Genomic DNA, 27,876 nt, shown 5'->3' on the forward strand with positions numbered 1-27,876 from the left:
ATGCTTCGTTACTCTCTCCAACCAATGTGAGATCTCACAATCCACTTCTTTAGGGGCCCAACATCCTCGCTGGCACACCGCCCGATGTCTAGCTCTGATACCATTTGTAACAACCCAAGCTCACCACTAAAAGATATTATCCTCTTTGGACTTTCCCTTTCGGACTTCCCCTTGAGTTTTTAAAACGTATCTACCAAAGAGAGTTTTCCACACCCTTATAAAGAATGCTTCGTTCTCCTCTCCAACCAATACAAGATCTCACACAACCATTAGAAAAGCAGTCATCACGCGAAAGAAAAGGTAAAAAAAGGTAAAAGAATCGTGTCCAAGATAAAACCAGGAGGGAGACAAAATAATTACATTTGGACAAAATTTTGAATTGAGATATGCAGATGAGAGCATGAAAACAAATGGGATTCAAATAAGGAAGAATATAAGTTGAATATTACAAATGAAAGAAATAAATTACCGCAAAGGTGGAAGAAGTAAGAAACACTTATGGTCTCTGAGTATTCCTCTGCCTAGAATTCTAGGAAACAATTATGTAGTTGATTATGTTACAAGTAAAATTACTAACTTTTTATGTATGAAAAGAGTTACCAGAGCTTTTAACCATGACATGATGCTGGGACTGTTTGTATGCAACTTCTCACTGAGTCCTCCAGAAAATGGTGGCTCGGACGGATCATTTCGATCATCTTCTCTCCGTTCTTGTATATCTTGAACGCTGGAACCGTTCTTATGCCTTCAGCCTTCGCCACAGCCACGCTCTCCTCCACGTCCACCTTCCACAAAAACATCACATTTCGATCAGCTGAGATTCTAAATCGTCGAATGAGGTAAAGAAGATGATCAATCACGTTGACAAATACCTTTATGAACTTAACAGATGGGTAGCGTATGCATAGCATATTCATGAACGCAGATGTTTCGTCACATATATCGTTGGAAGCTTTGAAATGAACCACTGAAACGCCTGAAAGTTCAAGCTTTTCGTTCAGAATGGATCGAGTAATTGACGAGGCTTAACTCGAATATAGTTCGAATGGACATGAACTCACCAGTTGATGATATTGCAGCTTTCAGTTTATGGAGAGTTGAAACTTCCTCTACCTCGCCACTTACTGTTCTATGATCGACTAACTCTCCACGAGATCGCTTCAATGCAACCTGTGCTCGGTGTAGAGATTCAGCAACGTCATTGTCTCCAGGAAGTTCTCTCCTCAAGAACTCGAGATCTTTCACTGCGTCGTCCCATCTTTCAAGCTAAATGTTCGACAAGACAACACGAAAACATAAGCATACGAAACAGTTTCCCATAACGAGAAAAGAACAGAAACCGAGCACGCTTTTCACCTTTGCATTTGAAGCAGCTCTACGAAGAAGGGCTTTCGTGTAGTTCGGTTGGATCTTGAGGGCTTGATTGCAGTCCTCAACAGATTGCTCCCAAAGTCCAATCTTCGCCCAACAAACCGCTCGATTGCAATAAAGAACATGATTCGAGCTATCGTACCTGAGACCCTCTCCATACGCTGTACAGGCTTCTGTATATCTTCCAGAGTTAAAAAGATCGAAACCCCGAGATCGAGCTCTTGCCACCATTTTCACATTGCTCAACAACTTTGCTACTTCAAGATTATTGAAGTCAATCTTGGCAGCTCTCTCAGCTGCCAGAACTGCATTATCAAACCTGCAAGAACACCAATGAGCTCTCATTCACCTCAAGAGTAAAACCATTAAACCGAACCGAACTTATTTTCCCGAAAATATATTACCTTCCCAATGCCATCTCGACCATGGCACGAACATAGAACACGTACGCTTCAGCAAGCATACCGAAGAACTTGGTTTGTGAGCATGAAGCCAGAGTTTCCAACTTGGGAACATTTGATATGCAGGAGTCTGCATCTTCTAGCTGATGGAGCTTCAAAAGGGCTTCGGCTTTACATGCAACAAGCTTTATATTGCATTCAAATACATTTTCAGTATGTCTTACTACATATATTACTCATAAACTAACATATCTATGACTTGTACCTGTGGGGAGAAATCTGCTCCAGCTGCTGTTGCTGCTTCAGCTTCCTTTAAAGCACTCTTCCAGTCACCGGCTTTTCGAGCATCGGCACACTGATTCAAGATCTTCTCGAGCGACTTCAATCTCTGCAACTCGGACTGATCTGGTTGTCCTGAGCATAGGAGATGACTCCGGGATTTTTCTACCTGCCCGAAACTGGAAAAAGAAAATGTCGGTCGAATAACTCCGTGCATTCAGCTGAAACGTCTCGGAGGGCTAAAGGAAACTAAGGAGAAGGACTTCAAGCATAGAAATACTACAGCTAGTGAAACAAAAGACTTCTAAGGAAACCCATTTGAAGAACTAGAATTCACTGATCTAAGGAGACATGGCATCAAAACAAGGGATAAACGCATTCCCGTTTATCGATTATCATTAAGGTTACCTTGTCGAGTCCCTTAGTATAGCACGCTTGACTAATAGTTTCCAAATGGGTTTGAACCATCTATTTCTACCTGAACTCTTCCCGAGTTTCCCTTGTAGAGAACAGGGAAAGCTTATCCCTCACTTGCATCCACCTAATCAAGCAGAACGCCACTCGACAATCATCCTACAACTAGGCCCGCCTATAGTTATGGGGTCGAAGACACAACCGGATCTTTACACTTCACGACACTCGGAGAGTAGCAATCGAGTTATAAGCTCAACAAACGAAGCATGAATTTATTAGTGTTCCTAAGAAATGAAGCAAACAGCACTGATACCAATGAAAGAAAGCATGTGGATCTCAAATAGTCTTCCAAGCATCATAAACACTTACCGGAGATAAAGAGCAGCAAGCCTCTGGTGCGCCCTCCCATAACCGAGATCAAGCCTCACAGCCTCCTCACATTCCCTCACCGCTTCCCCCAGCCGACCAAGCGCCGTCAACGCCGCCGCTCGGTTGCTCCGGTAAGCTGCATTCTCCGGGAACAACGAAATTGCACGATCATACAACGACAAAGCTTCAACAAAATTCCCTCTTCTATACATCTCATTCGCAGCTCTTTTAACCTCCTCTGGAGCGGAGCTCGCCATTACCCTTTTAGCCATCGAATTTTCACTACCAAATTGCAAATTCCCAGACCCAAAATTACCTTCCCCAAGATTTCCCGGACTACCCAATTTACCTCCGCCGCCACCGCCACCGCTACCGCCGCGAATAATACTACCATGGCCGTAATTCCCCGTGCCAGAGCCAAGCGTATCGCACCGATTAGGGGTTCTAACAGCAATGTTCGCCTTCAAAACCTTGCCGGAAGGGCAAATGTTGCCGCTCGGAAACACATTACTGATAGGATTCGAAGAGGCCGAGTTGATCCCGCTGTTATTCACTCCATTGCTCGTACTCGTAAGGGTTTTGCCCGAGTAAATTAGCGGCGATCCGGTCGAAAACGACCGTCTATGACCCGGTCTCAAATTCCGAACAGCCGCGGCGGATCGGTGACCATCGAAGCCACTTGGACTCATCTCCGACGACACTGAAAACTCCCCAGAATGATTATCCGGTTTGCCCTCTGGTCTTTTACCGATTTGGGTATTGTTAGTTTTCCCCGTAACCGAACCGGAGGAGCTTGAACTGCTACTAGAAGTGTTGGGTCCGCCAATCCCATAGCCATTATCACCAGTAACCGAGCTCCGATTCATCATCAATGGCGACACCGGAGAGCTCAGATCGTGGTCTTTCACATCAGGCTTATTACCCTCCAAACTAAACTCATCCCGAAACCTCTCCGCTAAAGAATCAGAACCCATTTCTTGAATCGATTTCATAGTATGAGACATTGCTTCACAAATCACAACAAAAACAAAAACCCAACACAATCTGGTTTCAGGGCTATCCCTGTTATTGGAAGAACAGTAAAGAACAGAAAGGGTCTGAGAAAGACATGGAAGAAGAAGAAGATAAGAAGAAGAAAATGGGGATCCCGTGAAATTAAAGAAGGAAGCAAGGAATGAATCTACAAAGAGAAAATAGTTGGACCAATTTGTTAAACTTTCTTTCCCTTTCTTTTTCAGATTTCGATCCTTTTTTTTCTTCCAATTCTCTTTCCCTCTTTACGCTGCACCTTCACGAGCACCGTTTCTTCCCTCTTCTCACCCCTCTCTTCGTCGCTACGGCTACCCGTTTACTCGAGAATCGCCATTTTCAACCATTATATATATATATATATATATAATATATATAATTATATTTTCTCTGTCCGCCAGAGGATTACATTCTGTTTTCTCACTCTACTCAATTTTCAAGACTGTGATTCGAGTATAATTTTGAATTATTGTTCTTTTTTTTCATCCAATATCGATTTTTGGTACATGGGTTCCATCAATTCCCAATTATTTAATGGGAAAAAATGAATCTTGTTCAACAAAATGGTTGACGACATTTGAGCCCATAAGGGAATACAACCAAAATGAGTGTTAATGCCTTCGTTTTCCATCTTATCCATAAGGAAATTGTAAATACTTAGTTATGTTAATGCCAAAAACTCATCCATCTTACCGTTTATGCTCAGTTTTGGATTCTTTAACGTTCAATATAACTTATGAATTTGATGGGATTATTGTATTTTAGGATGAAAATTTTATAATCCTTAGTTAGATAACACGTAATATATCAAATAAAAAATTTTAATGTCATTTTTTAATAAATTATTAAAATTTCAAAATGTCAAATGCATTTATACATTTTTTTTTAATTAACAAATTTATGAGACAAAAAAATTATAATTTATGTAATATATTATTGTATGTGAATTTTAGAAAATAATTTGTAGTTTTTTAAGAAAATAATAAGAAAAATATAAAGTGGGAAGGTATAGGATTGATGGAATTGAGCTGGCATGGTCCTAGCGGCTGACGTCAGAGCCTGTCCTTTTCGATTAGCGTGTAAATCATGCTTACATGTAATTTACCCAAATCAACTACAGCTTAATTTCACCCCTCTTTATTACTAAAATGACCCTTCGTCAATTACCAGAATACCCTTCTATTCCTTTAAATTAGGGTTCCTATATATCCTTCAAAATTTTGACTTACCATTACCATAATTATTAGTTTTTTTTTTTTTTTAAAAAAAACCCTTTGAGAAAAGGGGTTTTAAATTTCATTTCGTATGGGTTAAATTTAAGTTTAGGTTACGAAATTTTGAATTTTTATCTTATAATGAGCTGAATTACAGATGTCAATTAACATTTAAGTGATATGTTCACGAGTTTAAATACGTTAATATATATATTGTTAATAATTTAATGGTATAATTTTTTAATATAGGGATAAAAATTAATAATTTTTAAATTTTGAGAACCAAATTAAGAATCACCAAAAAAAAAAAAGGAGGGAAATAAGAAGGGTAGAAATGACATTTGGCATAGCACGGGCAAAGGGCAAAATAGTCAACAAAACCATAAGAAGTATGCCAACGCCTTCCAGCTGGGCACGTCAAGCGCCGAAACCATTTATGCCTTTTTGCGCCGTTAGCCCTGTCGCCAAGATACCCCCTGTTTGGCTACACGTACTCCTCTAAACTTATCCCTAACAAAAACAAATTCTTAGTTGTTGCCAACTACACTCCAAACAAACAAAACCCCTCAATTTCCTATTTTTCTATTTTCGTCATCATTTTTTTTTTGTATTAAAAAATTAAAAATTCAAATTCAAATTTTTTTTATTATTAAGTCTCAACTCTAAAAATCAAATCATACAAACGTAATTAATATCTTATCCACTAAATTTTCGACAAACAATTAATATCATATTAATTAATATATTATTCATTGAACTATACTCAAGTTGACTATTTTAACCAATTAAACTATATTTTGATTAATAAAGAGTAATACCCTACAAAAATAAATACCCACAACATTATAAATATTATTATTATTATTATTTTTCACGAAATTTGATCTAGACCATGGAGGTATAGGAATTTCAAAGGGAATTCCATGGGTCAAAGGTAAGTGGGGAGTTCTTTTTTCTCTCTCTAGATTGGCAAATAATGATAGTGTCCTTGTCTTTAGGAACACAAAAATAGGGATAGAATCTGATTCCTCTATCCTCTCAATTACTTATTTCACTCCAAATATTACCCATAATTAATAATACCCATTAAACCTCTTAACAAAATAATTATATTCTTGTGGTGGCTCGACCACAGGAGTGTTCATATGATTCAAGAACCTGACCAACCTCAACTACCCAACCAAAACTATAAACATTGAGTTGGGTTGGACCCAATTTCTAAAAAAAACTAAATGGTTGGGTCGGTCTGCCGTTTGACATTTTTTTTATTGAGTCAACTTAACCCGCCTGAAAATAGGGCTACCACTCAACCCTACTTTTAATACTTTTAAGATTTTAATTATAGGGTGTGCTGCTTAATGGGGACAGTCTGATGTAGGTTTTATTTAATTTTTTATTAGCCCTTTATGCCTCAAATCTGAGGCTTCTTTTTTCTTAATCAAATAAAGCTGTGGGCCAATTAATTTAATTTATTTTTTTCCATTTATTTAAGAATTATATGGATGGAAATAATTAAATCCTCTTCATACAATATATTTTTATATAGTTTATAATGGCATAACCTAGCACATTCCAGTGCATCACATCTTAATATATTGTCATTTATACAATAAAGTTTTTAATTCAAATGTCAAAAATGGAAGGATAATGCTAAGTGCCAAGCACCAACGTGAGCCTCACCATTTCCAATATATATATAATCAATGTCATTAATATTATAATGTATACATTATATGATATGATGATATATGGTGTATATATCTACCTTATTATATGGTTTTTTTTATAAGCATTAGACACATTATTATGGGATCCAATGCTCCATTATATTTGATTCATTTTATAACATTTTATTCTTACTAACCCTATAAAAGTCTAAGTCTATCGTCGTCAGCCACGGTTTTAAAACATGTCTGTTAAGGATGAGATCTTTGTCATGTTGTCATAAGGAATGTTTCGTTCTCCTCTCCAATCGATGTGGGATCTCACAATCTACCCTTTTGGGAGTTTAGCATCTTCGTTGGCACACCACTCAGTGTCTGACTTTGATACTATTTGTAATGGTCGAAGCCCATCAGCGTCCACTTCATACGCTTTACATGTTCTCGAACTAAACGATTGACCATTGTTCTGTCAAATATGTTCAAGCTTGCAATCTAGAAGAAGAAGAAAGCAAGTGAGTGAAGGGTTCAAAAGGGTGTGGAAATGGATTAAAGGGCCACATCCACGTGTTCCACATTAGGAAGTTGTGTTAATTCATTTTCTTGGCACCCATGAAAGCACATTCCAAGCTTTAAAGTTACAACAGCTAGAAAGTTGACATCTTTGTCGGAGCAAGAGCTGGTTGATGGTGATACAACTGAAGTTGATTTGGGTTGTATCAAATTTATCATTTACGAGAATGTAGGGATTATTGTCTTTAATAATGATACCGCTATTGAAGGAGTTCTTGTCAAGCGTATTAGGAGTTCTTGTCAAGCGTATTAGGAGTTCTTGTCAAGCGTATTGGATCGATTGCGGATGTTCCTGGGGGAAAGGCTATGCTTGGACGTGGGGTCAATGCGTTGAGAGTACTTATTGATGGAAGTGATCATAAGCAATAACGTGTCAAAATGAAAAATCTATTAATGAGCCTATACAAACAAGGTTATCGAACCAAACCCATGGTCAATAGATGCGTAAAATATCGAACCGAATTAAGTAATCAATTCAGTTGAAGACCAAATCGGACCGATTTACAGATTATTATGGGCAACTTCACAAGGTTCTCTACTAATTATTATGGAAGCTGACACTAGAGTGGGAATTTAGGATGAAACTAATATAAGATACCATAATAGTAGTAGCTCATAATTCCGACACGATCCCGAAAGTCTACATTACAACGACATAGACAAAACGACCCGAAAAAGTCTGGAACATTCAACTTATTACTACCACTCGCACAACTAACTCTTATCATAGACTTAAACTAGATCTCGTAGAAAATCAGGATAACAGTACATATTTCGTAGATACATACAGCAGTCCTTCATGGAGCGCGATTAACCTAGTTCACGGGCATCGTTGGCACGTTTTAGTTGCTAGATTGACGTAGTTCTGGTCGAACGAAATCAGCATCAGCTGGAACAGAAATGTCAACAGTAGGTCTCAACTGGGCGCATACTTCAATTGCTCCATGAACTGGGTCGGACAGGAAGTTGCTGATAAGGTCTTGGTTGACGGCTGAACCATTGTCAATGGCAACCAGGGCTTGTTGGGTGAGAATGTAGTCGAAGCGAGGAGCCCACTTTCGAGATCCCAATCGCGCTGTGGTGGAACAGTTGTCGACCATGAATGAAACACCACGAGCATGCATGAACGGGTTCAAAGAGTCCACTGATTCGATTACACTTTCGTTGATGATCTCAGAGTACGAGTGGCCCTTCTTCCTCAGTATCTCGATCTGAAAATAGAATTTTATTATGAAGCAGGCAGACAGATCTTCGTTTCCATAACCAATGGGATATAACAAACTTTTAAGGTTTACGAGTCAGCAAGTCGTGTTCATAACTACTGAGTTCAATCCATTCGAATAGATTTTAAAGTTCAAGAGTCCAAAATTGTCATCAGACTACCATACCTGTGCCATCATCAACGCCACATATACACCAGCAGTGAAAGGATATAACGGGCCGAGGTCACCTGCAGGACGTGATTGTCGAACACGTTCACCAACTTTCCACATCCGGGTCTGGTCAATGTTCCCCATTGGGAAAGCTGGGAGACCCTCCTTTTCCTGTAATAATAAGGCAGGTCAAGTTATGAAGCATAACAGGCACCAAAACGATTAACCGACTAGAATTATAAAGATCACGGGCAAGTAGCTCGATTACACTACAGACTATACTGGTTTTATCAAATATTTTTGCTGTGAAGGAAAAGAAAAAAAGGTACCAACGTACATAAAATCGTCGGCCAGCAAGCACAACGCTGCGGATCTCACTTCCAGTGGCAACATCTTCATAACATTCATAGAGAATATCCATACAAGGGTAAAACGATGCACTATATGCTCTCTCAAATTCCTTTTTCTCATCAGGAGAGAAGGAATTGTATACTGCCAACATTCCCTATGTAGTAAGAGAAACAGAAGGCCATTAATATGAAGCAAGTGCATGCATGGAAAGTTACTGAGAGTTAAATCTAGTAAGCAGATACAACCTTAGTGGAAATGGTTTTCGATATGATCCCTGTTATGCTTTCAACAGTGTTCTTATAAGCCAGGTCTTCAGCCATTCCATTTTCAGTGTACCTTCTGAACAAGGATTCCACAATTCCATGAACAGCACCAAGTAGAATACCTATAAACCACAGCAGAAGAAGTTGGGTATTAAAAAACTTGTGCATACTTGAATGTACACAATACGAAGAGTGGCAAGTTTACCTCGCTCGCCGAAGATGTCACTCCTGTATTCTTGCTCAAGAGTTGTAGCGAATGTGAATGGAGAGCCAAGGGCAACAGACCATCCCAATGCAACATCGGTGGCTCTACCATCGACATCCTGTAAACGGTACATAATTAGCAACCAAGTACATTAATCGATATACACTCAAATTGGAGAATGCAATATTACCTGGTGAACTGCAAAACTAGAATTAATTCCTGCACCATTTATCTCTTTTCCTTGAACATACAGTCTCCTCACAGATGGACCCATCCCCTTTGGACAAACAGCAATCACGCTAAAATTCTTAGGGAAATCAAGTCCCAATGACTGCAAATGGCCAAGAAGAAACCCATGGGAAAGCCCAAGAATGCTGTTTGGTTTCATGTGAGAAAATATTTTTTCATAGTTATCAGCCTGCAATGTACAACGACATTAAGAAATTTGCAAATTCTACAAAAACGTTCAAAAGCACGGAATACAGATAATCAAACAATCATATGTATCAACTATCAGAAGCACTTAATCGAAACTCAGGTCTCAGACAGTCAGACTTTAGCTTAATAGTACCAGAAGCAACAAAGTTGAGATATTTTTGACCAACTGACCTGCGCAGAATCAGAAATCAGAAGCATGACAAGATCACTTTCGGAAATGGTTTCATATATATCTCCCAAAGTTCCATTCTCTTCAGAAAAACCAACTGAGCGAGCTTCCGCAAAAGAGCGGGAACCCTTCCTCAGGCCAATCTGTATCAACAAAAATCAAATGGAAATATCGAAGTTTATATAAGGGATTGACCAATAATACAACATCACAGCCTATAATGCACGCCTTAACCACGAGATAAAGAAAATCACCTTAACCACAATATCAGACTTGGCTTCAGCAAGCGAGTCCCTTAAATTCTGAGCTTGTGCAGGTGCCTGATCGAACAAATGCATGCACACGCATAAACTATGGTTAGATAGAAAAATTGGAGTCTTCCTGAAAAGAGAAGATGTCTCCTATGGGCTTCTAGAGAGCGCTTGTCTGAGAGAAAGTTCTTCATGAACCAGAGCCATGTATACACTCTAAATTTAGATGCAAACTTCAGCTCAGTTTCTCAAAAATTTAGTTCTCTAATTTCCACCCCAAAGAAACATTGTTAGAGAACGACATTCCTAGAACCTTGTTGGTCACTCTGTTACATTTCATCCTTTTTCTTTTTTGTTCATATCAATCAGATGCTGATAAGTGAAAAAGGAAAATCCTTGAATGGAGGTTGAATGTTGTAATATTTTTCCCCATTTATCCTTGATTTTTTAAAATGTCACATCATTTTCTTCTATTATTATGAACATAAAAATCAAATTTCATGTGAAATATAAGATTGCAGGCTGATTCTGCAACAAAACATGACAAATATAAGATTGCAGATTGTGATATAACATTACCTGGGAACCCCAACCAATGACACCAATTTGCTTGATCCCCTTGAACGCTTCCGGCAGCAGGGGAAAAAGGTCCCTACCTCCTCTGACAATATACTGCAATCCGAAGGCACACAAACGGAAATGAAACAATTAAATTCCCATTTCCAATACAGAAACATTTCGCTTCCGTGCAGAGAAAAAAAAAAAAGAAAGAAAAAAAGACGTGCAGATCTCAAGAAATGGATGCACAAGAATCCATTTCCCTTCCACAATCCACACTCACAGCTCACTTCCCCGAAATCCAAATCCAAAACCAGAAAACTTATCAATAAACAAGGTAAAAGTAACAGAGTAAAAACCTCATCATGGCCAGCGAGATTAACTTTCTCCTTCTTGAACACAGATGTGTCAAAATCAAGCGAGATTAAGGGCTTGATCGCAGGAGCGGACACCATGCGAGCACCAAGAGCTGAGCCAACAGCATTACCACCACCCATACCAACAGCCTTAAGAGCGAAGGATCCCGAGGAAGCGGAGGAGGAAGACAAGAATCCTAAGCTGGATGGAGTGAGAGGATGTAGAGAAGCAGCTTGTTTTAGGGTTTTTGATAATGAGGCTGAGATAGAGGGAGAGAAATATGTGGCGGCGGCCATTGATGAGTGGAGTCAGCAAATGTGGGGGATGATAAAGAAAGCAGAGGTTGCACGGTTTAATATAGGGTACCAAAGGCTGGTGCATTCTAAGCCTCGCGTACACAGAATTGATATCCACCTACCACGTCTATTTTATTTTTTCTTCTTAAATCCAAAAAGTTACAAACAATAATAATACAACAGAAATATAATTACCAAATAAATTATGAGTTAAAAAATGTAGGAGCCAATACCGTCTCAGTTTCGAGACTTCTCGTCAAGATTGACCAATGCCAACGAATCACCGTCCCCCGGTCAATTAGGAGAGCTGGCTGCGGATGAACTACACTCCTTGGTCTCGAACGTTTGAACTAATCTTGTGATGTCCCACATTGGTTGGGGAGGAGAACAACTCATCATTTATAAGGGTGTGGAAACCTTCCTTTAAAGCCTTGAGGGGAAGTTCGAAAGGGAAAGCCTAAAGAGGACAACATCTGCTAGCGGTGGATCTGGGTCGTTACAAATGGTATCAGAGCCAAACACCGGACGATGTGCCAGCCTTCTCGCTGTTCCCCGAAGGGAGGTAGACACAAGGCGATGTGCCAGTAAGGACGCTGGGCCCAAAGGGGGTGGATTTGGGGGTGGTCCCACATCAATTGGAGGAAAGAAATAGTGCCAACAAGGACCCTGTGCCCCGAAGGGGGTGGATTGTGATGTCCCACATTAGTTGGGGAGGAGAACAAATCACCCTTTTTAAGGGTGTGAAAACCTTCTACTAGCCTTGAGGGGAAGCCCGGAATGGAAAGTCTAAAGATGACAATATTTGTTAACGGCGGATCTGGGTCGTTACAGATCTAGTATTGATAAAAGGGAACGATGAGGCAAGTCCCCAACACTCTAAACAAGGCATCAAGGATGGAAGTGTTCGGACTATCAACTCAGATTACAAGGGCTCGATCAAATTAGGTTTTTTTTAGTCGAGTCAATTGTGTCGTTTGACCCGTCTCGCTCTACTTTTAATTTTGTTATAAAAATTAAGAATATATATATATATATATATATATATATATATATATATATATATATAAATAAAGAGAATCAATAATAAATGTTATATTTATTAAGAAAAAAAATGAGGTAATAAAGAGAAATTACAGTAAAATATTTATATATGGATAGAAATTTAAAAAGGTAAGTTTTTTTAATTATTACTTTTTTTATCTTTTTCGAAAAGTATTACGAAATTGATTCCCTTGGTTTTCGCGTGACATCTGTTTTCCAATGCACGAATTGAAGGGTGAATGAATAACGACAGGCTGAAGTAGGGAGGAAAGCCCGTCTCGATAGGTTGACAAAACTTTTAAATAAATAAATAAATAAATAAATAGTCTTATAATAAAAAAAAATTAATAGTAATATAAAATCTATTTAACCTAAGGACTTAATTATATTTAAATAAACATATAATAAAAAATATAAAAATTATGACTTATCAGACATTCAAAATAAAAAAAGAAAAATTAAAATGTTATGAATTTTCAAATTTTTTATTATAATAAAATGTTTATTTGTTTATTTTTTTATTTATAAATATTTATTTAAAAATATACTAATAATTTTGAAATATTTATTAAAGATCAAAATAATATTAGCATTATTGACTCATTACGTATAGGTGTTAGTCTGCTTCACGATGCTCAATGTCATGGTCATGCTCGTCGAAGGCGTGTTGCCCATGGCCGCATGCCCATGACAAGCCAAACCCTTTACGTCTTTCTATGTTCTAGTGTTTTACTTTTGTATTTCTATGGAGTATGACGTTTCGGAAAAATCATATCTAGGTATGACATACATGAAATGTCTCAGAATGTACTGTAGAGGGATATGACTAGTTGTCAACTTCTTCCTGCCCAAGGTTATATACTGTGAGTCGTTGTTTTTACTCTCTTGCTTGCTTATATAACGTCTCTTTTAAAAATCTCTCTCTACCCTCGTTTTCTAAAACCTTCTCTTAAACCGAGGCTAGAGGCCCGAGTATACGTCGCTTGGCCGTAGGCGACGTAAGAACGAATTGGCTTAGCTCACTTGTCGTTGGAAAGTGAGTGCCACACAATCATAAGTCCGCTGCCATCAAGAGTGCGATTGTGACACTCAACACATTTCGTTTCCCTTTCCAACCAATGTGAGATCTTATAATCCACTTCCATTGAGAGCCCACCATCCTTCCTGGTGTTTAGCTCCTAGCTCTGATATCATTTGTACTAATCCAACCTCACAACTAACAAATATTATAAACTTTGACCTATTACATCGTCTTATGGCTAGAGGTTTCCAAACCCTTATACTTCGTTCTCCTCTCCAACTATAATGGAATCTCACGTATAGAAGGCCTTCGGAGGCCATAAAAGTCGAGCAATATAAATAAAAGATATCATTACCTAACAAAGTATGCAATCTTATAATACTTAGTTCACACGACTTCCATTCAATATTAGCTTAAGAATCGAAGCAATTGACAAGAATTGTACAACAAAAATTCTAAATATGACCGAAAGCATATGATTTTGTATCAATCCAGAAAGATAGAAGATAAATGAAGGCAGATTTGTTCATATGATGAACTTTGTTTCACCAATTCGTGAGGGTTTGAATCCATTTGAAAGCTTCATCACTTGCTGGCCGTTCGAGTTCTGTACCACAGAATGAGAAAACAAAGAACTCTATAACCAACAATGAAACTCATCAGAATCCCCAAATGGCTCCATTTCTGAGATCGCCTGAGACCTCTATTTCTCAAGAACTCATCGCCATAAAGAACACAAACGCCCTCTTCTTTGATCAGACATCTCCTGTTCTTCCCATCTCCTCCATACTCGTTTATCAGAAAGCATTCAAATGGGTACTTGAACAAGCTCAAGTAGTGCATGAAAATCCAGTATTTGGGGATTTCCTCTTTCGAAATGAAATACCCAGAAAAGAGAAACGAAGATCCTAAAACGGTTCCAAGAAGAGACGTTCCGATGACAAAATTAGGAACCAGAGCGCTGAAACAGGCGATGACGGAATTCGCCATCAAAACAACGAGCCAAGAGACGAGGGAAAAGTAGAGGAACCCTAGAATTTCCCGCTTCAATCCGACCAACCAGTAAACAGGAATGGCGTAGAGAAGAGCCACTGTTAAGAGGAATGGCAGGAAAACGAGGGCATCTGCTATCACGTAAGAACATACTCTGTAAGCTCCTCTTGAACTTTCCTTCATTAGAATCCTTCTCTGCTGTAAGTAAATGGGTAGGCCTTCTGTTGAGGCTGACATTAAGAATGCGAGAGTGAAGGCGAAGAATCCTAGCTGGGTTTGTAATTTTAGGTTCTTTGAGTCTGGTTCGTTTGTGAAAATGGTTCCCAGTACAAACCCAATTACCATTGCTTGTATTGTTCTTGAAAAGAAGAGTTGCTTTGTTCTGAATACATTGATGCAGAATCTCTGGCTTAGAATTAGGATTTCATTTGCTATTGTGTTCATGAAAATGGGGCTGTTGCTATGTTCTTCTAGATTGTCTGGATTTGCATGTGTTGTCTTGTCGTTTTCGGTTTCGCTCTCTTCTTCTGTGTCATCTTCAAGAGCTTCTGTTATTTCCATAGCGAATTCAACTACGTTAACGTGTCGAGGAATGGAATGGCCCAATTGTCTGAGACGTCGCTCGAGTAGCTCGAGGGAGCCTTGGTGAATGATAGTTCCTTTGGCTAGCAGCAAAATTTGATCAAAGAGTTCAAGAATACGAAATCCGGGTTGGTGGATGGTGAGAATGATGGTTTTACCTTGATTTGTGGCCATGGCTTTTAGAATGAAGGCTACTTGAAGAGCTGAGGTAGAATCGAGTCCCGAAGTTGGTTCATCGAGTAAAAGAACAGGTGGGTCATGAACCAATTCAACTCCAATTGAAACTCCCTGCTTTTCCCCTCCTGAAATGCCTCCACTTGATGCATTGCCGACTCTTACATTGGCAACGTGCTCGAGACTGAGCTCCTTCATTATCTCCCTCACTCGAGCTTTGACCTTGTGGATCTCACCATAGAGCCTCAAGCGAGCGCTGAACATGAGCGTCTCTTCTACTGTAAGAAGAGGGAAAAGATCCTCCCCTTGGATGACATAGCCAGATATTCTTCGAAAATGCTTTGCGTTCATCTCCATTTCGTTCACAAGGACATGGCCACAGACTTTGTTAAGTGGGATCATTCCTGCTAGTATGTCCAACAATGTTGTTTTTCCAGCTCCACTAGGACCAACAATGGCTGTGATCTCCCCTGGCCTAGCTTCACAGTTGACATTCTTCAAAATGTATGAATCTTTTCGCCTTTCTCGGCTGAACCCGCAATTGAATTTGTTGATTGGGTAAGGTAGTCTATAAGAAAGGTTCTTGGTCTTGATTTTGTACGAGGTATCCTGGCAGCCAAGGTTAGCTGCCTTGATTGATGATCCCATTGAAACACAAAGGGGAGTGGAATAGCCTGTGAAAGGAAGGAAATTTGAAGATTTCAAGCAAGAAGTTGCCTTTTTGTAGGAGTAAACATCATAATGAACGGTTTTGTTTTACTTGCTCTAAGCTGTGGGCTTTAATCATTTCAACAGCATGAGAAGCATTTTGGCACAACGACCTCTAAATCAGTCTGGAGGGGCAGTTGCTTCATTAAGAAGTTACTTTTTTGTACTGCAGGGCAGTTTCATCAATCTGAAGAGGTACTCAATGCTTTTGAGGTGAGGTTTTTGACTCAGTAAAAGAACTCTAGTACAGTTTTGCCAAACCCCATGTGAAGGGAAGCTTTGCTCTATTTTGAATTGGAGGACTCGTTATGGGGAGGAGAACGGAGCATTCTTTATAAGGGTGTAGAGATCTCTTTCTAGCGGATGCGCTTTAAAAACCTTGTGGGGAAGCTCGAAAGGAAAAGCTCAAAGAGGATAATATCTGCTAGCGGTGGGCTTGGGTCATTACACGTTAAGTTGGCTCTTGGGGTACCACGAAATTGCAGATAAACTTGGGCCGTTCTAAATCAAGATCGTTCTGCAGCCATTCATTCAAATGAACAGCCACCGTGAGAACTTATTAGCTAACGACTCGAAAGTTGCTTCAATGATCATGAAAAGGCAGGAAGTACAAACATACAAGTATTGATGGAATGGTGAAGAGATACAGTGATGAATGAACGGTATCAGACAAGAAGTATTAGGAGGAGTCTGATACAATGTTAGCATACAAGAGCCTGTTCCAAGTATCAGGCAAACCAGGCAAACACCAGTGGCTGCAATCGGTAATGATCTCTTCTTTTCTCTGTTTCATTGCTACTGATAGTTTCCCTTGCCTTCTTGCATAAACTGATGGATGCGCATCTCTTCGATACTGCGATAGCTTTGTTATATTCAAATACTTCACTGGGGTTTTCATTCTCTTGATTGCTCTCTTGAATACTTCAGTTAATGACTCGGGGAATATCTCTTGGTAGGACTCATCTGAGATTGGTTGGGTTTCGTTGTAGCACCATTGCGTTCCCTTGTGTTCTGGGGAAATACTTCTAAAGAAAACTACTGTTTTGTTCGTATCTACGTTCTGATCAATCCAACTCGACCAGGTTTTCATGGCTGCCTCGAGTGCCAGGTCCATTTCCATTGTTTCTACCATCTTACCATCATGATGAAAGTAATCCCATCTGCAAAATTCATCTCAGGATGAATGAAATCTGTTCGTTATGTAACATCGTAATCACAAGTACTTACGCTTGTAACTTGCCCTGATGCACCCACCAATGGCCAGTGTTGAAAACCATGATGTCTGCACCATACCACTTCTTTGACATTGCTGAGAGTTTGTCGAGCTCCAATATTCTGGCACCATTAGCCCGGTCGACTTCTAGTTCCACCAGAAACGGACTCCAGAAAAACTCCACGGAACAATTGTATTCCTGAGGTTATAAATAGGCACTGTTAGTTCAAAGTCACATTATAGTATCAGAAAGTACAAGAAGGTGTACTTGGAAAAGCTCAGCTAACTGCCTTTGATCGGAAGACCTTGTAGCTGCCACTTTGTACGTCAACATAAACCTGAGAGGGAGGTAAAGCAGAGTAGAGAAGACAAGCAAGAGATTCCCATTGGTTTCTGTTAAGTGAGTCCCCAACTACGATCATTCTCTTGCCTCTGAGTTTCTCCAACATATCTGTGCTATTAAACCTTCAAAGTTTATGATTTAGATGATTAAGTTTACACTGTTAGTGGCTGATTAAACGCTGCGATCGCTCGGTATTGGATCTAAATGAAAAGGAAGTAGAAGGGATATTGAGATGAAGAGCTAATGTTTCAGATCACCTGGGAATGTTGCACCCAGTGGCTTCCCAGCTCAACTTCTCGTAGCCAAAATCTTGTCGGCCATTCCTTCGGCAGCTAACTTGGTCGCTAAGAAATGGACACTTAGTTTGATCATAGAGAGGACCTACCTCAGGATCATAGACCCATTTGCCATCAAAGATGTTGCAGCTTTTCTTCTCATGCGTATCGTGCTCATTGAGAAGTGAAGTGTTTTTGGGCTGCAACTGAGTGTTAGCTGCAACATAGTAGTCCACGAGACTCAACGAAGATGTCACCGATGAGGTTGAGCTTCCAAAAGTCAAAAAGTCCAGGGCCTTCTGGTCTTGACCAAGCAAGAGCACTAGGATGATAATGCTCGTGAAGCTTGTATATGTGCAAAGCTTCCATCTCTGATTAATGGGGAAGCTGTTGTCCATTGCTTGATACCTCTACTTCTCACCAGCAGTGAGAAGCTAGAAGGCGAGGTAATTATAATTAGGCACTTCAAGTTTGTAAGAAGTGGGCAAGTTTCAGTCAAAAATTCCTGAATGCCCTTTGAGAATTTGCATCACACTTGTGAGATATTGGTGGTTAGTCACTTTTAGATGACTAAAAACATGTGAATTTGAAGCCAAAGGGTTTGATAATGGCTATTTTTAAATAGTTTTTGTGCTCGAGATTATGTCGATATCGGAAAAGGAAGGAAAACATAATATCTTTGAGAGTTTTAGAGAAAGTAGCAGCAGAGTGGTTGACTAAAACCACTTGAACAGTACCTGCTAAAAAACCAGCAAATAGAACAAGATTTAGGTGAAGCTTATCTCCTCAACTCCACCCTCTAATGTGGTGGGCGGATTACATGTCAACTATACTACTATGCAGTAGCTTGGACTTTCATTTAGTTTTAGGTTCATGTGCAGGTGCAAGTTCCAGATGAAAACATAGAAATTTAATGACTGACCTAATTCCAAAACGTTAGCCACCTGCCGATGAACGGATGAAAGTGATGATCTGAAAGCATGGCGTTTTTGGTGGCCAACTTTTTGTTACCTACCTAGACACGTTCTTTAGCCACCATATTTTGCGACCTTGTGAGCTTAAGAGAACAGCTGAGAGAACAGGAAGACACTTTCTAATGGAGACAGTTGGGACTTCTGAGAAAATGATAGGTAACATAGCTCAAAGATGGAGGGTGCTCAGTGGGCAGGATAACTGGAAGAACCTCTTGGACCCTTTGGACGTCGATCTTCGACAATACATTCTTCACTACGGAGATATGGCACAGGCAACATACGACGGTTTCAACTGGAACAAGATGTCCAAATTTGCTGGGGACAGCCATTACGCAAGGAAGGACTTCTTCTCTAAAGTTGGTTTAGCTATAGCCAACCCGTACAAGTATAAGGTCACCAAATTCCTCTATGCAACTTCAGGGATTGAAGTTTCAGATGCGTTTTTATTGAAGTCTCTATCAGGGAAAGCTTGGAACAAAGAGTCGAATTGGATGGGGTACGTTGCTGTGGCAACGGACGAGGGAACGACTGCATTAGGAAGAAGGGACATTGTAATTGCTTGGAGAGGAACAATTCAAGCATGGGAATGGGTTGATGACTTCAACTTTCCTCTTGTTCCTGCCACAGAACTATTTGGAGCAGCTAATCCTTCTAATGTTCACAAAGGCTGGCTTTCCATTTACACTTCTAAGGATTCTCGATCGCCCTATAACCCGAATAGTGCAAGACAGCAGGCGAGTTTCAATGTTTTCACATATATTTTTCATTCAACGAATAACTGATATCACTAACCGTGGTTCTATCTTCTAATTGATCAGGTACTAGCTGAAGTTGAGAGGCTACTAGAGGAATATCAAGATGAAGAGATCAGTATAACTATAACAGGACACAGTTTAGGTGCTGCCCTTGGAACACTGAATGCAGCTGACATAGTTGCAAATCAGATAAACAAGGGGAAAAGGCAACCCCAGAAACTCTTCCCTGTAACAGCCTTCTTGTTTGCCAGTCCACATGTAGGAGACCGGAACTTCAGAAAGTTCTTTAATTCCATGAATAATCTTCATGTTTTAAGAACTCGGAACAAGGTGGACTTAGTACCAGAATACCCACTGTTGGGTTATGTGGATGTCGGAGCCGAGCTGGTAATCGACACACTAAAATCGAAATACTTGAAGAGTCCTGGATGTTTCAGGAGCTGGCACTCTTTGGAGGCTTATCTTCATGGGGTGGCAGGAACACAGGGAATTGAAGGTGGGTTTTTGTTAGAAGTGAAAAGGGACATAGCACTTGTGAACAAATCTTTGGATGCTCTCAAGGATGAGTATTTGGTGCCTGCCTCATGGTGGTGTGTCCAAAACAAAGGAATGGTACAAGACGCTGATGGCTTTTGGCGGCTGGAAGATCATGAGAGAGATGATGGGAAGCCTTAAGCTACAATATGTGCATGTAGAATTTCTATCCTAGCAGCCTCACAAATCATAAAACCAACTTCTTTGAAATAAAATTTGCATTCAGAAATAATGTAAGAGAAAACTTCGATTCTATATTGATTATTGATGAAATAAACAATCAATGTAAGCCTAATTCAGTGAAGCTAAGAACAAAATAAATCATAAAAAGACCATCTGAATCACTCAGCGATGGGAATCACAGAGCTACATATTCATATAAAATGCAAATTTTACACAAACAAGGTGATTACACACTAATAGACTTCTCCAACTTTCCTGTAAGAGAAATATGAACGATCAACAAGGAATCTGGGAAGTGAACCACTCCATGACATGAATTGGGGCTTTGATCAGCCCCAGCGCAAGCTCCACTATCACCGTCAAGCACAAACAACAAGGACATATGCAAGTAAGCGTCAATCTGCACCCAAAATCGCACAGAAAATACAGATAAATGGAAAGGGCGACAGATTTAGAAGAAACGAACCAAATGAGAAAAACCCTAGAAGCTAAAAATTGAAGGGGTTTTGAGAAATTTACCCCACAATCCAGATGATTACGCCGATGATGGAAAGGATGAGAGAAAGGAAAGCAAAAGGCAAGCCGAGCAAGAAGCCGAGCGGCCTACAATCGCCATCTCCGCAACACATCTTCTTTCGAAAATTGTCTGAGTTTCACCTCAATGTCTGGGTGATGATCGGAATCGCTCTGCTGAAATGAAAAAGATGCTCAGAATATGTGAGAAATGGGGTATGTCTGTGAAAGCGATTCTCTCCATTGGTTTTATCTTATTGAAGGGGTTGGACCAAAGAGTGCACAGATGAGCAGCGCATATGACTTCTGCGCAAAGCAAGTCTTAAATGACAACCGGAAAGTTCGCATTTTTATAATGAAATCTCGTATTTCCCACGCTTTTCTTTAATATATTCTTAAAACTTTAATATATATATATATATATGATTTAAACAAAACAATTTTATTAATAACATCCATTTTTTTTAAATAATTTGAAAATATTTCTATGGTTAATACTATATTTTAAAAACTTAAATTTGAATGAATATCTCATAAATTATCTACAAATATTTAATATTATTTTAAAAAATTCATAAATATTTCTGAAACCTTCTGTGTACATATATTTTTTCAAATTTTTTTTTTAGAGGTATATTTAAAATTTTTTTTAAAAACCTTAAGAATATTTTTTAAAATCATTTTGAAAGATTAAAAATATTTTTTAAACAAAGTATTAAAGTCTCCCTCCAAAAGTTGTTTTTAAATTTTTTGAAAGTTTAAAAATACTTATTAGATTTTTTTAAAAAATTTAAAGTTATTATTGAAACGTTTAAGAATATTTTTATTTTATTATTATTATTTTTTTCACTTTCTCTAACATTCACAAAACTATTTCAACATCTAATTAGTTTGTTCATTCAAATCTTCACCTTCCAAGAAGAAAAAAAAACCATTTTTTAAAAAAATATAAACAAACCAATAGGGATCAAAAGAACATTTATTGGCCAATCCCAGAAATCTAAACTCCCAAATGTAGAAATTGAATTAAAATGGGAAAAGGTTTCTGTTACACCAAACACAGAAAAGGCCATACCTTGGTGAACCCAATCCCATTACCATTACCTTTCAGATGAGAAAATTCCAAAGCCGTGTGCAATAAACATAAGCTCATAAATCAAAACAGGTTTCTCCTCCAAACAAGTCTGCAATGGCGGCAGACTCGTCTTCTTGGAGATTTGCAAACAATAACAATTCAAAGTTCTAAAGTTCTAAAATATCCATCAAATTAACACTAAAAACTTTCTATCTAAGCATAGTTCTGTGGTTAAAAGACCACTACGATCTTAAGAATCGATGGCTCGATGTACCACTCGAGCGTTTCTAGGTTGTGCTTTTTTCCAACAGGGATGGTTTATCGACATCTCACGCACTAGTACAGAGACCAACTATATAAAACTATGCACCCTAAATTTATGGACTTAAGACCAAGATTAATGACTGAATGCCATGTTCATTTTGATCACCTCTAGTTGTCTCATCCTACACGTTCGTGTTTGATGTCATAACTATAAAGTATGAGCAGCAGTATATTGTAATAACTAGAACTGCAGACAAGTTAGTAGTTGGGACCTTTCAATACTCCTATAATGATAACGGATTCCAAAACCTAAGAAATCGAGTGAGAAACAACCTATTATATAGCCCCACTCGGCGTGCTATGGAGGTACTTACAACAGAACGGGGTGATCAGGTCTTTCACAATAAAGTGATAAATCGACTTACCATTAAGCTCGACATGGGCAAGCCAATGATGATTCAACCAGAGGCTCTGGTCCAATGCATCCCCAAAATCAACTCGAGGGCTGCTCTGCCTCCAAGCCTTGAGAGCAGAGCAAGGCGTGTACTGCAGGGAAGAAGTCAACGAAGAAGACGAGTTTAGCTAGAAGCTTTGCAAATGGAGATTGGCACAGAAAGAACAGCAGAGAGTCGGCCATAAAAGAAGAGCTTCGAGGAAGACGCTGCATCAGAAAAATATACGTCAAATTGAGAATGAGAAACAAAGCGCACTTGAAAAGTTGAATACTCTCTTTTAACGGAAAAAAGGCATAACTTGAAGTGACGAACTAGGCAAGGCAAAACATACCTTAGAAGGAGAGCCACCATTTCATTTTTCCACAGAATGAAGTCTAAAAGGAAACAAAGTAAAAATCATACCAAATGCAAACACTCTAGACAACAGGGTAACTCGATTAACCTTACAGCAACCAATCAAAATCATATTTTTCTCTTGATCCTTTACAACTAAAAAGAACAAGCAGCAGCAGCAGCAGCAGCGCTTGCAAACACGAAGGAAGTGACTCACAATCCTAACATTCCATATGGCACCCATAGAAGGCAGAGATACAAGCTCAAGGAATCGTTTGAGCTTCTTACCAAACCCAAACCCTCCAGTATACATCATTGAAATCCACACCTGTTGCCAGTTACTGACACTTAGTTTACAAAACCTAATATAATAGAGGGGGAGGGGATTATCCGGAGGGTGAATCTGTGGTAAAAAATAATAGATATGGTAGAAATTGATCAGCAATGTACAGGCGCTACGCAAGAGGGGCTAATCGATCAGATTACTACAATATTATACAATTTTGAGCCAGAATAAATGGCTACAGAGGAGGGGGTATGCAGTGAAACCTTCTATCCAATACAACATCAAACCTCAGTTTGCCACTGGCTGAACATCAATGGACTTTTAAGCCTCCTTTCCAACCCGTGCAAGACTATTTGGATTTTAATCAGAAAAGCTGAAGGATCCTTCCAACAGAAGTACTCTCACAACTTCAAAAAATTTGACATCTGTTCAAGAAAACAAAAGGGCCTGGTAAGATTTTCATTTCTAAAAATTGCTAATCACAAAATTTAAGTTGTTATACTAGAGTGCGATGAAGTAATATAGAGATCCTTAAAAGGGGGAAGGTATATTGAGTACGCATCTTAATACTTTTTCATGATCATGTGCAAATCCATGAACTCAAAAGGTCTCGGTGATCGAAAGTATTGCAACTTCGATAAATTTGTTCTGTCCCCTTTCTAATGAACTCTAACCATCCTTAATCATCATGTTAAAATAAGACAATTTAGTTTGTTTTTGTAAAAGTTCTGATCAATTTGCTCATTCATGGCACAACAATATATTTTAAAATCATACTACTTTAGTATCTATTCTTCTGATTTTCATTTTAATTAAGTAAATGAATTATATAAAACTAAAAACTAAACTAAAACTAAAAATACCGCACGCAAAGCATTTAATACCTAAAGCTTCAAGAAACGTCTGATGATGATATCACGATCTTCTCAGACAGTTGCCAACAATGAACTTTTTAACATTTTAGATTGTAATCTCAATTCACACCCCAACATCTAAGTAAAGGGCTGAACGAAGAAAGAAGACATCTAGATTTCAGAAGTTATATGCAGTGTTAACCCAGAATTTTCAAAATTAAAAAGTTTTATATATATAGACACAAACACGTATATATCGTATGCTAGAAGATAAGATTTTGCCCCTTATAAGAATTCTAGCCTCTCCTGGTTGAACAAAGAATCCTTCTGATCCAATCCAATTGACCAAGTTCATCTACCCTAAACAGTGGATGAACTCAACTACACCAAGATTACATTTATACCAGAAACATAGCCAGATGAAAAAGGGATCCAGAAACCAAAAACTCATCAGAGGAACTAGCACATGATCCAAAAATTTATTTAAAACAAGAGATTCAGTCTAATTTGGTAGCACAACCTGAAAAATATTTGAAGACCTTTAAGACCCAGTATCAGATCCAGATGCTGAAGAACTTTCACTGTCGGAATCTGTAATTTATCCAAAAAGAATAAGAATAAGAATAAGAATAAGAATGCGGCTTCAACAAAAACACATGACTAGGATGCCAGCCCCAGGAATGTAGAAGTTAATAATTGTAAGACTAAAGATTAAAAATAATAAAATAAAAAAACCAAAATAGTCATACCACTAGATGAAGATCCAGAATCACTGCTAGAACTGCTTGAACTACTTGACCTACTCCTACTATTGCCCTGTCCTTGAACGGGCACTGAAGATGAAACAATATTCTCATCTGTGTACAAAATTAAAAGTTTTGGATTTTAGTAAATATACAAACTAAGAAAATATGAACAAAAAACCAGACAAAATGATGTACCCACCTGCTTTAGTTTCCTTTGGGACCTCCATCACAACAGGGGCCTGGATCAATAAAAGAAAACAACAGGATCCATCTTAGGACTTTATAGCACATAATCACAATATACATCACAATTTTATTCAGGGATTTACCTTTTGGGCAATATTGTGTTCCTTATCTGCTCTTGCTCGAAGTGCAAGCTCAGCTTTTCTCTTGTTCTTGCTCAAACTTTTCTTGAAGTTTGTCACAAACCTATCAAGCTCCCAGAGTGTCTCTGCATCCACGCTATCAATATCTACCTCAATTTCTTCATCATCTTGGAAAATATTCGAATTTCTCTTCTTAATTATTTGTAAAATGGCATCCAGTTTTTCAGAAGGTAAATTCTGAAGGTTGCTGCTGAGCTTTTGCTTCTCCTCATAAGTCATGTCCCTTTTATGAGGATCTTTTGCCTTGGGCTTCTTTGGAGCTGGTGTCCTAGCTGAAGGAGTAGCGCTCAAAGGTCTATTCTTGGAGTCAAGACGATATGTGGTGGATTCTGACCTTTCCAATATTCGTTTCATGTCAAGGGGTGGTGGTGGTGGAAGACGAGCCTTTCTGGAAGTAGGTGTGGAAAGAGAAGCTCCGTAATCTAGTCCAAACCTTACCTCACGATTATACTCTGTCTCTATAATAACCCACCTATCCTCAAATATTGTCAACAATTGCTCTGCCATTACATAGACATCTTGTCCTTTGGGATTATAGGTCATAGCATTGCAAAATGTAAGTCTCACATCCTCAGCAAATTCTTTAGGTGACTTGTACCAATTTTTGTTCAGCCTAGATTTTACTGTTCCTAGGTCCATTGGATGCTTAATGATGATGTAGTAGTCATGCAGACCAAGGCCCTGCACATCAACAGGAGCATCAAACACCCAACCATACTTGTGCTTGATCAATTTATCCAGGAGTGAACTGCAGCTCTTAAAAAACTTGGAACCCAGCCCAAAACCGTGAGCCATTTCTCCTACAACCGGCTTCTTGATGTTTGTTTTTGCCTTCTTATTACTCTCAGCTGGTGGTAGCTTATCTTTTCCAAGTATGAATTCAGAGTTTCGATAAAACTGGTTTGCTTTAGGAGTTCTTTTTTCTTTCTCCACATAATCACTCACACCCTGACTGTTCTCCAACATTGATATACTCGATTTATTCAGAGGCCTAGAAGGCTCACAAGGCACACGTACAGCAGCAACCTCAGGATGAATCTGCTCATCTCCACCAACCTTATCCATCCCTTCATTAGCCGAACTGCAAAAATTACTAGACTTACTTAATTCCCCCTGTTTTGCCTCAATTCTTTTCAAAACATTTCTCACCATCTCAAGCTCACTCTCAAGCTTACGCCGAAGTTCCTGCATCTCCTGCTTAGACCTTGAGGTCAAATTATTGTTATTTTGATTTTCCACAGCCACTTCCATGACACCATTTTCTGAGGGTTGGTCCCGCACGCTCTGCACTGCATCCCCAGCTGCAACCTGCTGACGGTTGAGGCATGAAGAATCATCACAGGCCGCATCAAATCTTGAAACGACCTGCTGCTGAGTTGGATTCTTGTCCTCCGTCACCGTAGTACAAGGAAGAGGCTCGGCCAAATTGTTACTTTCATCATGATTAATGTTACTATTGACATTGGCATCGTTGTTTTCATTGGTGGCGATAGTGGTTGTTGGCTCAGTAGGGGTCTCCTTATTTTGGCTATTATCGATATCGTCTTTATTCTCAACAGCAGAGGTGGTGGTGGTGGTGGTGGTTACATCGGCAATTGAATTTGTGTTATTGTAATTGTTCTTCTTTTGGCCTTTGAAGGCCTTCCTAGTGTACACCTTACTCTCCACGTACCTCTGCTTCTCTCTACCACCGTCACCTACACCTACCTCATCAACTGTAGGACCCGAAGCCATACATGAAACTCGACCAAAACCCTAAATACCCTATTTCCCAAAATAGGGACAAAACACCACAGCTGAAGCTTGTCCTAAAAGGATAAAACACTCGCCCGTCGCAAGAAGACAGGAAAAATCCCCAATTATCCCAAAATACAGAAAGATTTAGACCAAAAGGCAACACAAGAAAACCCTAATTCCTAAAGATCCAATAAAATTAAATTCCTCCGATCAAACCCTAATTCCACAGCTATAAACTAAAAAATCCGCATGAAACATGCAGAAAGAGAGCAAAGAAGAAGAAGTAAAGCTGAGAATCTTACAGAAAACGAAGAAACAGTAGGGTTTGGAACTGGTAATTTTCCTGTTGGTGTTGTTGAGTGCTTCCTTTTGCGACCGGATCTTGCAGTCGCTCTACGAGAACACTTTCTCTCTCTACAAAAAAAGAACTTTCTCTCTCTAAAGTGATATCTCGATCTTTTTAAGTGTACAGATGTACGGCGCCTGTGGGGTTCGTCGACTGAAATAAAATGAAACTCGCGCGTGGGACTGGTAACAGAAAAGTCGTGCCCGTGAAGTATCACTATACTTCTGGAGGGTGGGTGACTGACGCGCCTTTTGAGAGGTGTGGAACACGTTCCAATGGGGAGAAATTACTTGGGAGACTGTATTTTACGCGCGTCACGGTTGTTTAAGTCGGTCTATGGCGGGCAGTTTCGTTTCTAAAAAATTTTAAGTTTTGCCCATTCGCGCGGTTATCCTTCTCCCGCGGTTGGGAAAAGCAAACGAAAATTTGATTTTTGCCTCCAAATTTCTTTTTTTTTTTTCTTTTTTTTTTTTACTTTTAAATAATAATTATGAGTCTCATATTTAATGACTT

The 27,876-nt window shown here is 39.1% G+C and overlaps 7 protein-coding genes across 7 annotated transcripts; 1 reads left to right on the plus strand and 6 right to left on the minus strand.

Annotated features, from left to right (window-relative positions):
- Positions 1-393: 393 nt before the first annotated feature.
- On the minus strand, positions 394-4,238 carry LOC111811876 (inactive TPR repeat-containing thioredoxin TTL3). The gene is made up of 7 exons (XM_023698915.2): positions 2,835-4,238; positions 2,038-2,230; positions 1,776-1,957; positions 1,357-1,690; positions 1,062-1,266; positions 873-976; positions 394-785 (listed from the first exon to the last, which is right to left on the minus strand). Exons 1-7 carry the CDS (start codon positions 3,836-3,838, stop codon positions 609-611), a joined length of 2,199 nt encoding a protein of 732 aa, XP_023554683.2. The 5' UTR covers positions 3,839-4,238; the 3' UTR covers positions 394-608.
- Positions 4,239-7,883: 3,645 nt separating this feature from the next.
- On the minus strand, positions 7,884-11,614 carry LOC111811454 (ketol-acid reductoisomerase, chloroplastic). The gene is made up of 10 exons (XM_023698312.2): positions 11,279-11,614; positions 10,941-11,033; positions 10,365-10,430; positions 10,113-10,253; positions 9,694-9,921; positions 9,504-9,621; positions 9,281-9,420; positions 9,022-9,189; positions 8,700-8,855; positions 7,884-8,522 (listed from the first exon to the last, which is right to left on the minus strand). Exons 1-10 carry the CDS (start codon positions 11,570-11,572, stop codon positions 8,154-8,156), a joined length of 1,773 nt encoding a protein of 590 aa, XP_023554080.2. The 5' UTR covers positions 11,573-11,614; the 3' UTR covers positions 7,884-8,153.
- A 2,399-nt stretch (positions 11,615-14,013) lies between these two features.
- Positions 14,014-16,031, minus strand: LOC111811453 (ABC transporter G family member 10). Its single transcript, XM_023698311.2, has one exon. The coding sequence runs from the start codon at positions 16,029-16,031 to the stop codon at positions 14,220-14,222; it is 1,812 nt and encodes a 603-aa protein (XP_023554079.2). The 3' UTR covers positions 14,014-14,219.
- A 539-nt stretch (positions 16,032-16,570) lies between these two features.
- On the minus strand, positions 16,571-18,327 carry LOC111811457 (protein trichome birefringence-like 42). Its single transcript, XM_023698315.2, has 4 exons — positions 17,905-18,327; positions 17,595-17,769; positions 17,319-17,503; positions 16,571-17,251 (listed from the first exon to the last, which is right to left on the minus strand). The coding sequence occupies exons 1-4, from the start codon at positions 18,318-18,320 to the stop codon at positions 16,771-16,773; spliced, it is 1,257 nt and encodes a 418-aa protein (XP_023554083.2). The 5' UTR covers positions 18,321-18,327; the 3' UTR covers positions 16,571-16,770.
- Positions 17,568-20,442, plus strand: LOC111811455 (phospholipase A1-IIgamma-like). The gene is made up of 3 exons (XM_023698313.2): positions 17,568-17,704; positions 18,804-19,630; positions 19,715-20,442. Exons 2-3 carry the CDS (start codon positions 19,019-19,021, stop codon positions 20,324-20,326), a joined length of 1,224 nt encoding a protein of 407 aa, XP_023554081.2. The 5' UTR covers positions 17,568-17,704; positions 18,804-19,018; the 3' UTR covers positions 20,327-20,442.
- LOC111811456 (signaling peptide TAXIMIN 1) lies at positions 20,420-21,268 on the minus strand. Its single transcript, XM_023698314.2, has 2 exons — positions 20,888-21,268; positions 20,420-20,768 (listed from the first exon to the last, which is right to left on the minus strand). Exons 1-2 carry the CDS (start codon positions 20,995-20,997, stop codon positions 20,645-20,647), a joined length of 234 nt encoding a protein of 77 aa, XP_023554082.1. The 5' UTR covers positions 20,998-21,268; the 3' UTR covers positions 20,420-20,644.
- A 1,824-nt stretch (positions 21,269-23,092) lies between these two features.
- Positions 23,093-27,490, minus strand: LOC111811452 (transcription factor GTE4). Its single transcript, XM_023698310.2, has 5 exons — positions 25,224-27,490; positions 25,094-25,133; positions 24,898-25,005; positions 24,669-24,739; positions 23,093-23,719 (listed from the first exon to the last, which is right to left on the minus strand). Exons 1-4 carry the CDS (start codon positions 27,012-27,014, stop codon positions 24,690-24,692), a joined length of 1,989 nt encoding a protein of 662 aa, XP_023554078.2. The 5' UTR covers positions 27,015-27,490; the 3' UTR covers positions 23,093-23,719; positions 24,669-24,689.
- Between the last annotated feature and the right edge of the window lie 386 nt (positions 27,491-27,876).

Source organism: Cucurbita pepo, chromosome 15, assembly GCF_057944985.1.
Source record: "Cucurbita pepo subsp. pepo isolate OVF chromosome 15, ASM5794498v1, whole genome shotgun sequence".
Classification (NCBI taxonomy): domain Eukaryota; kingdom Viridiplantae; phylum Streptophyta; class Magnoliopsida; order Cucurbitales; family Cucurbitaceae; genus Cucurbita; species Cucurbita pepo.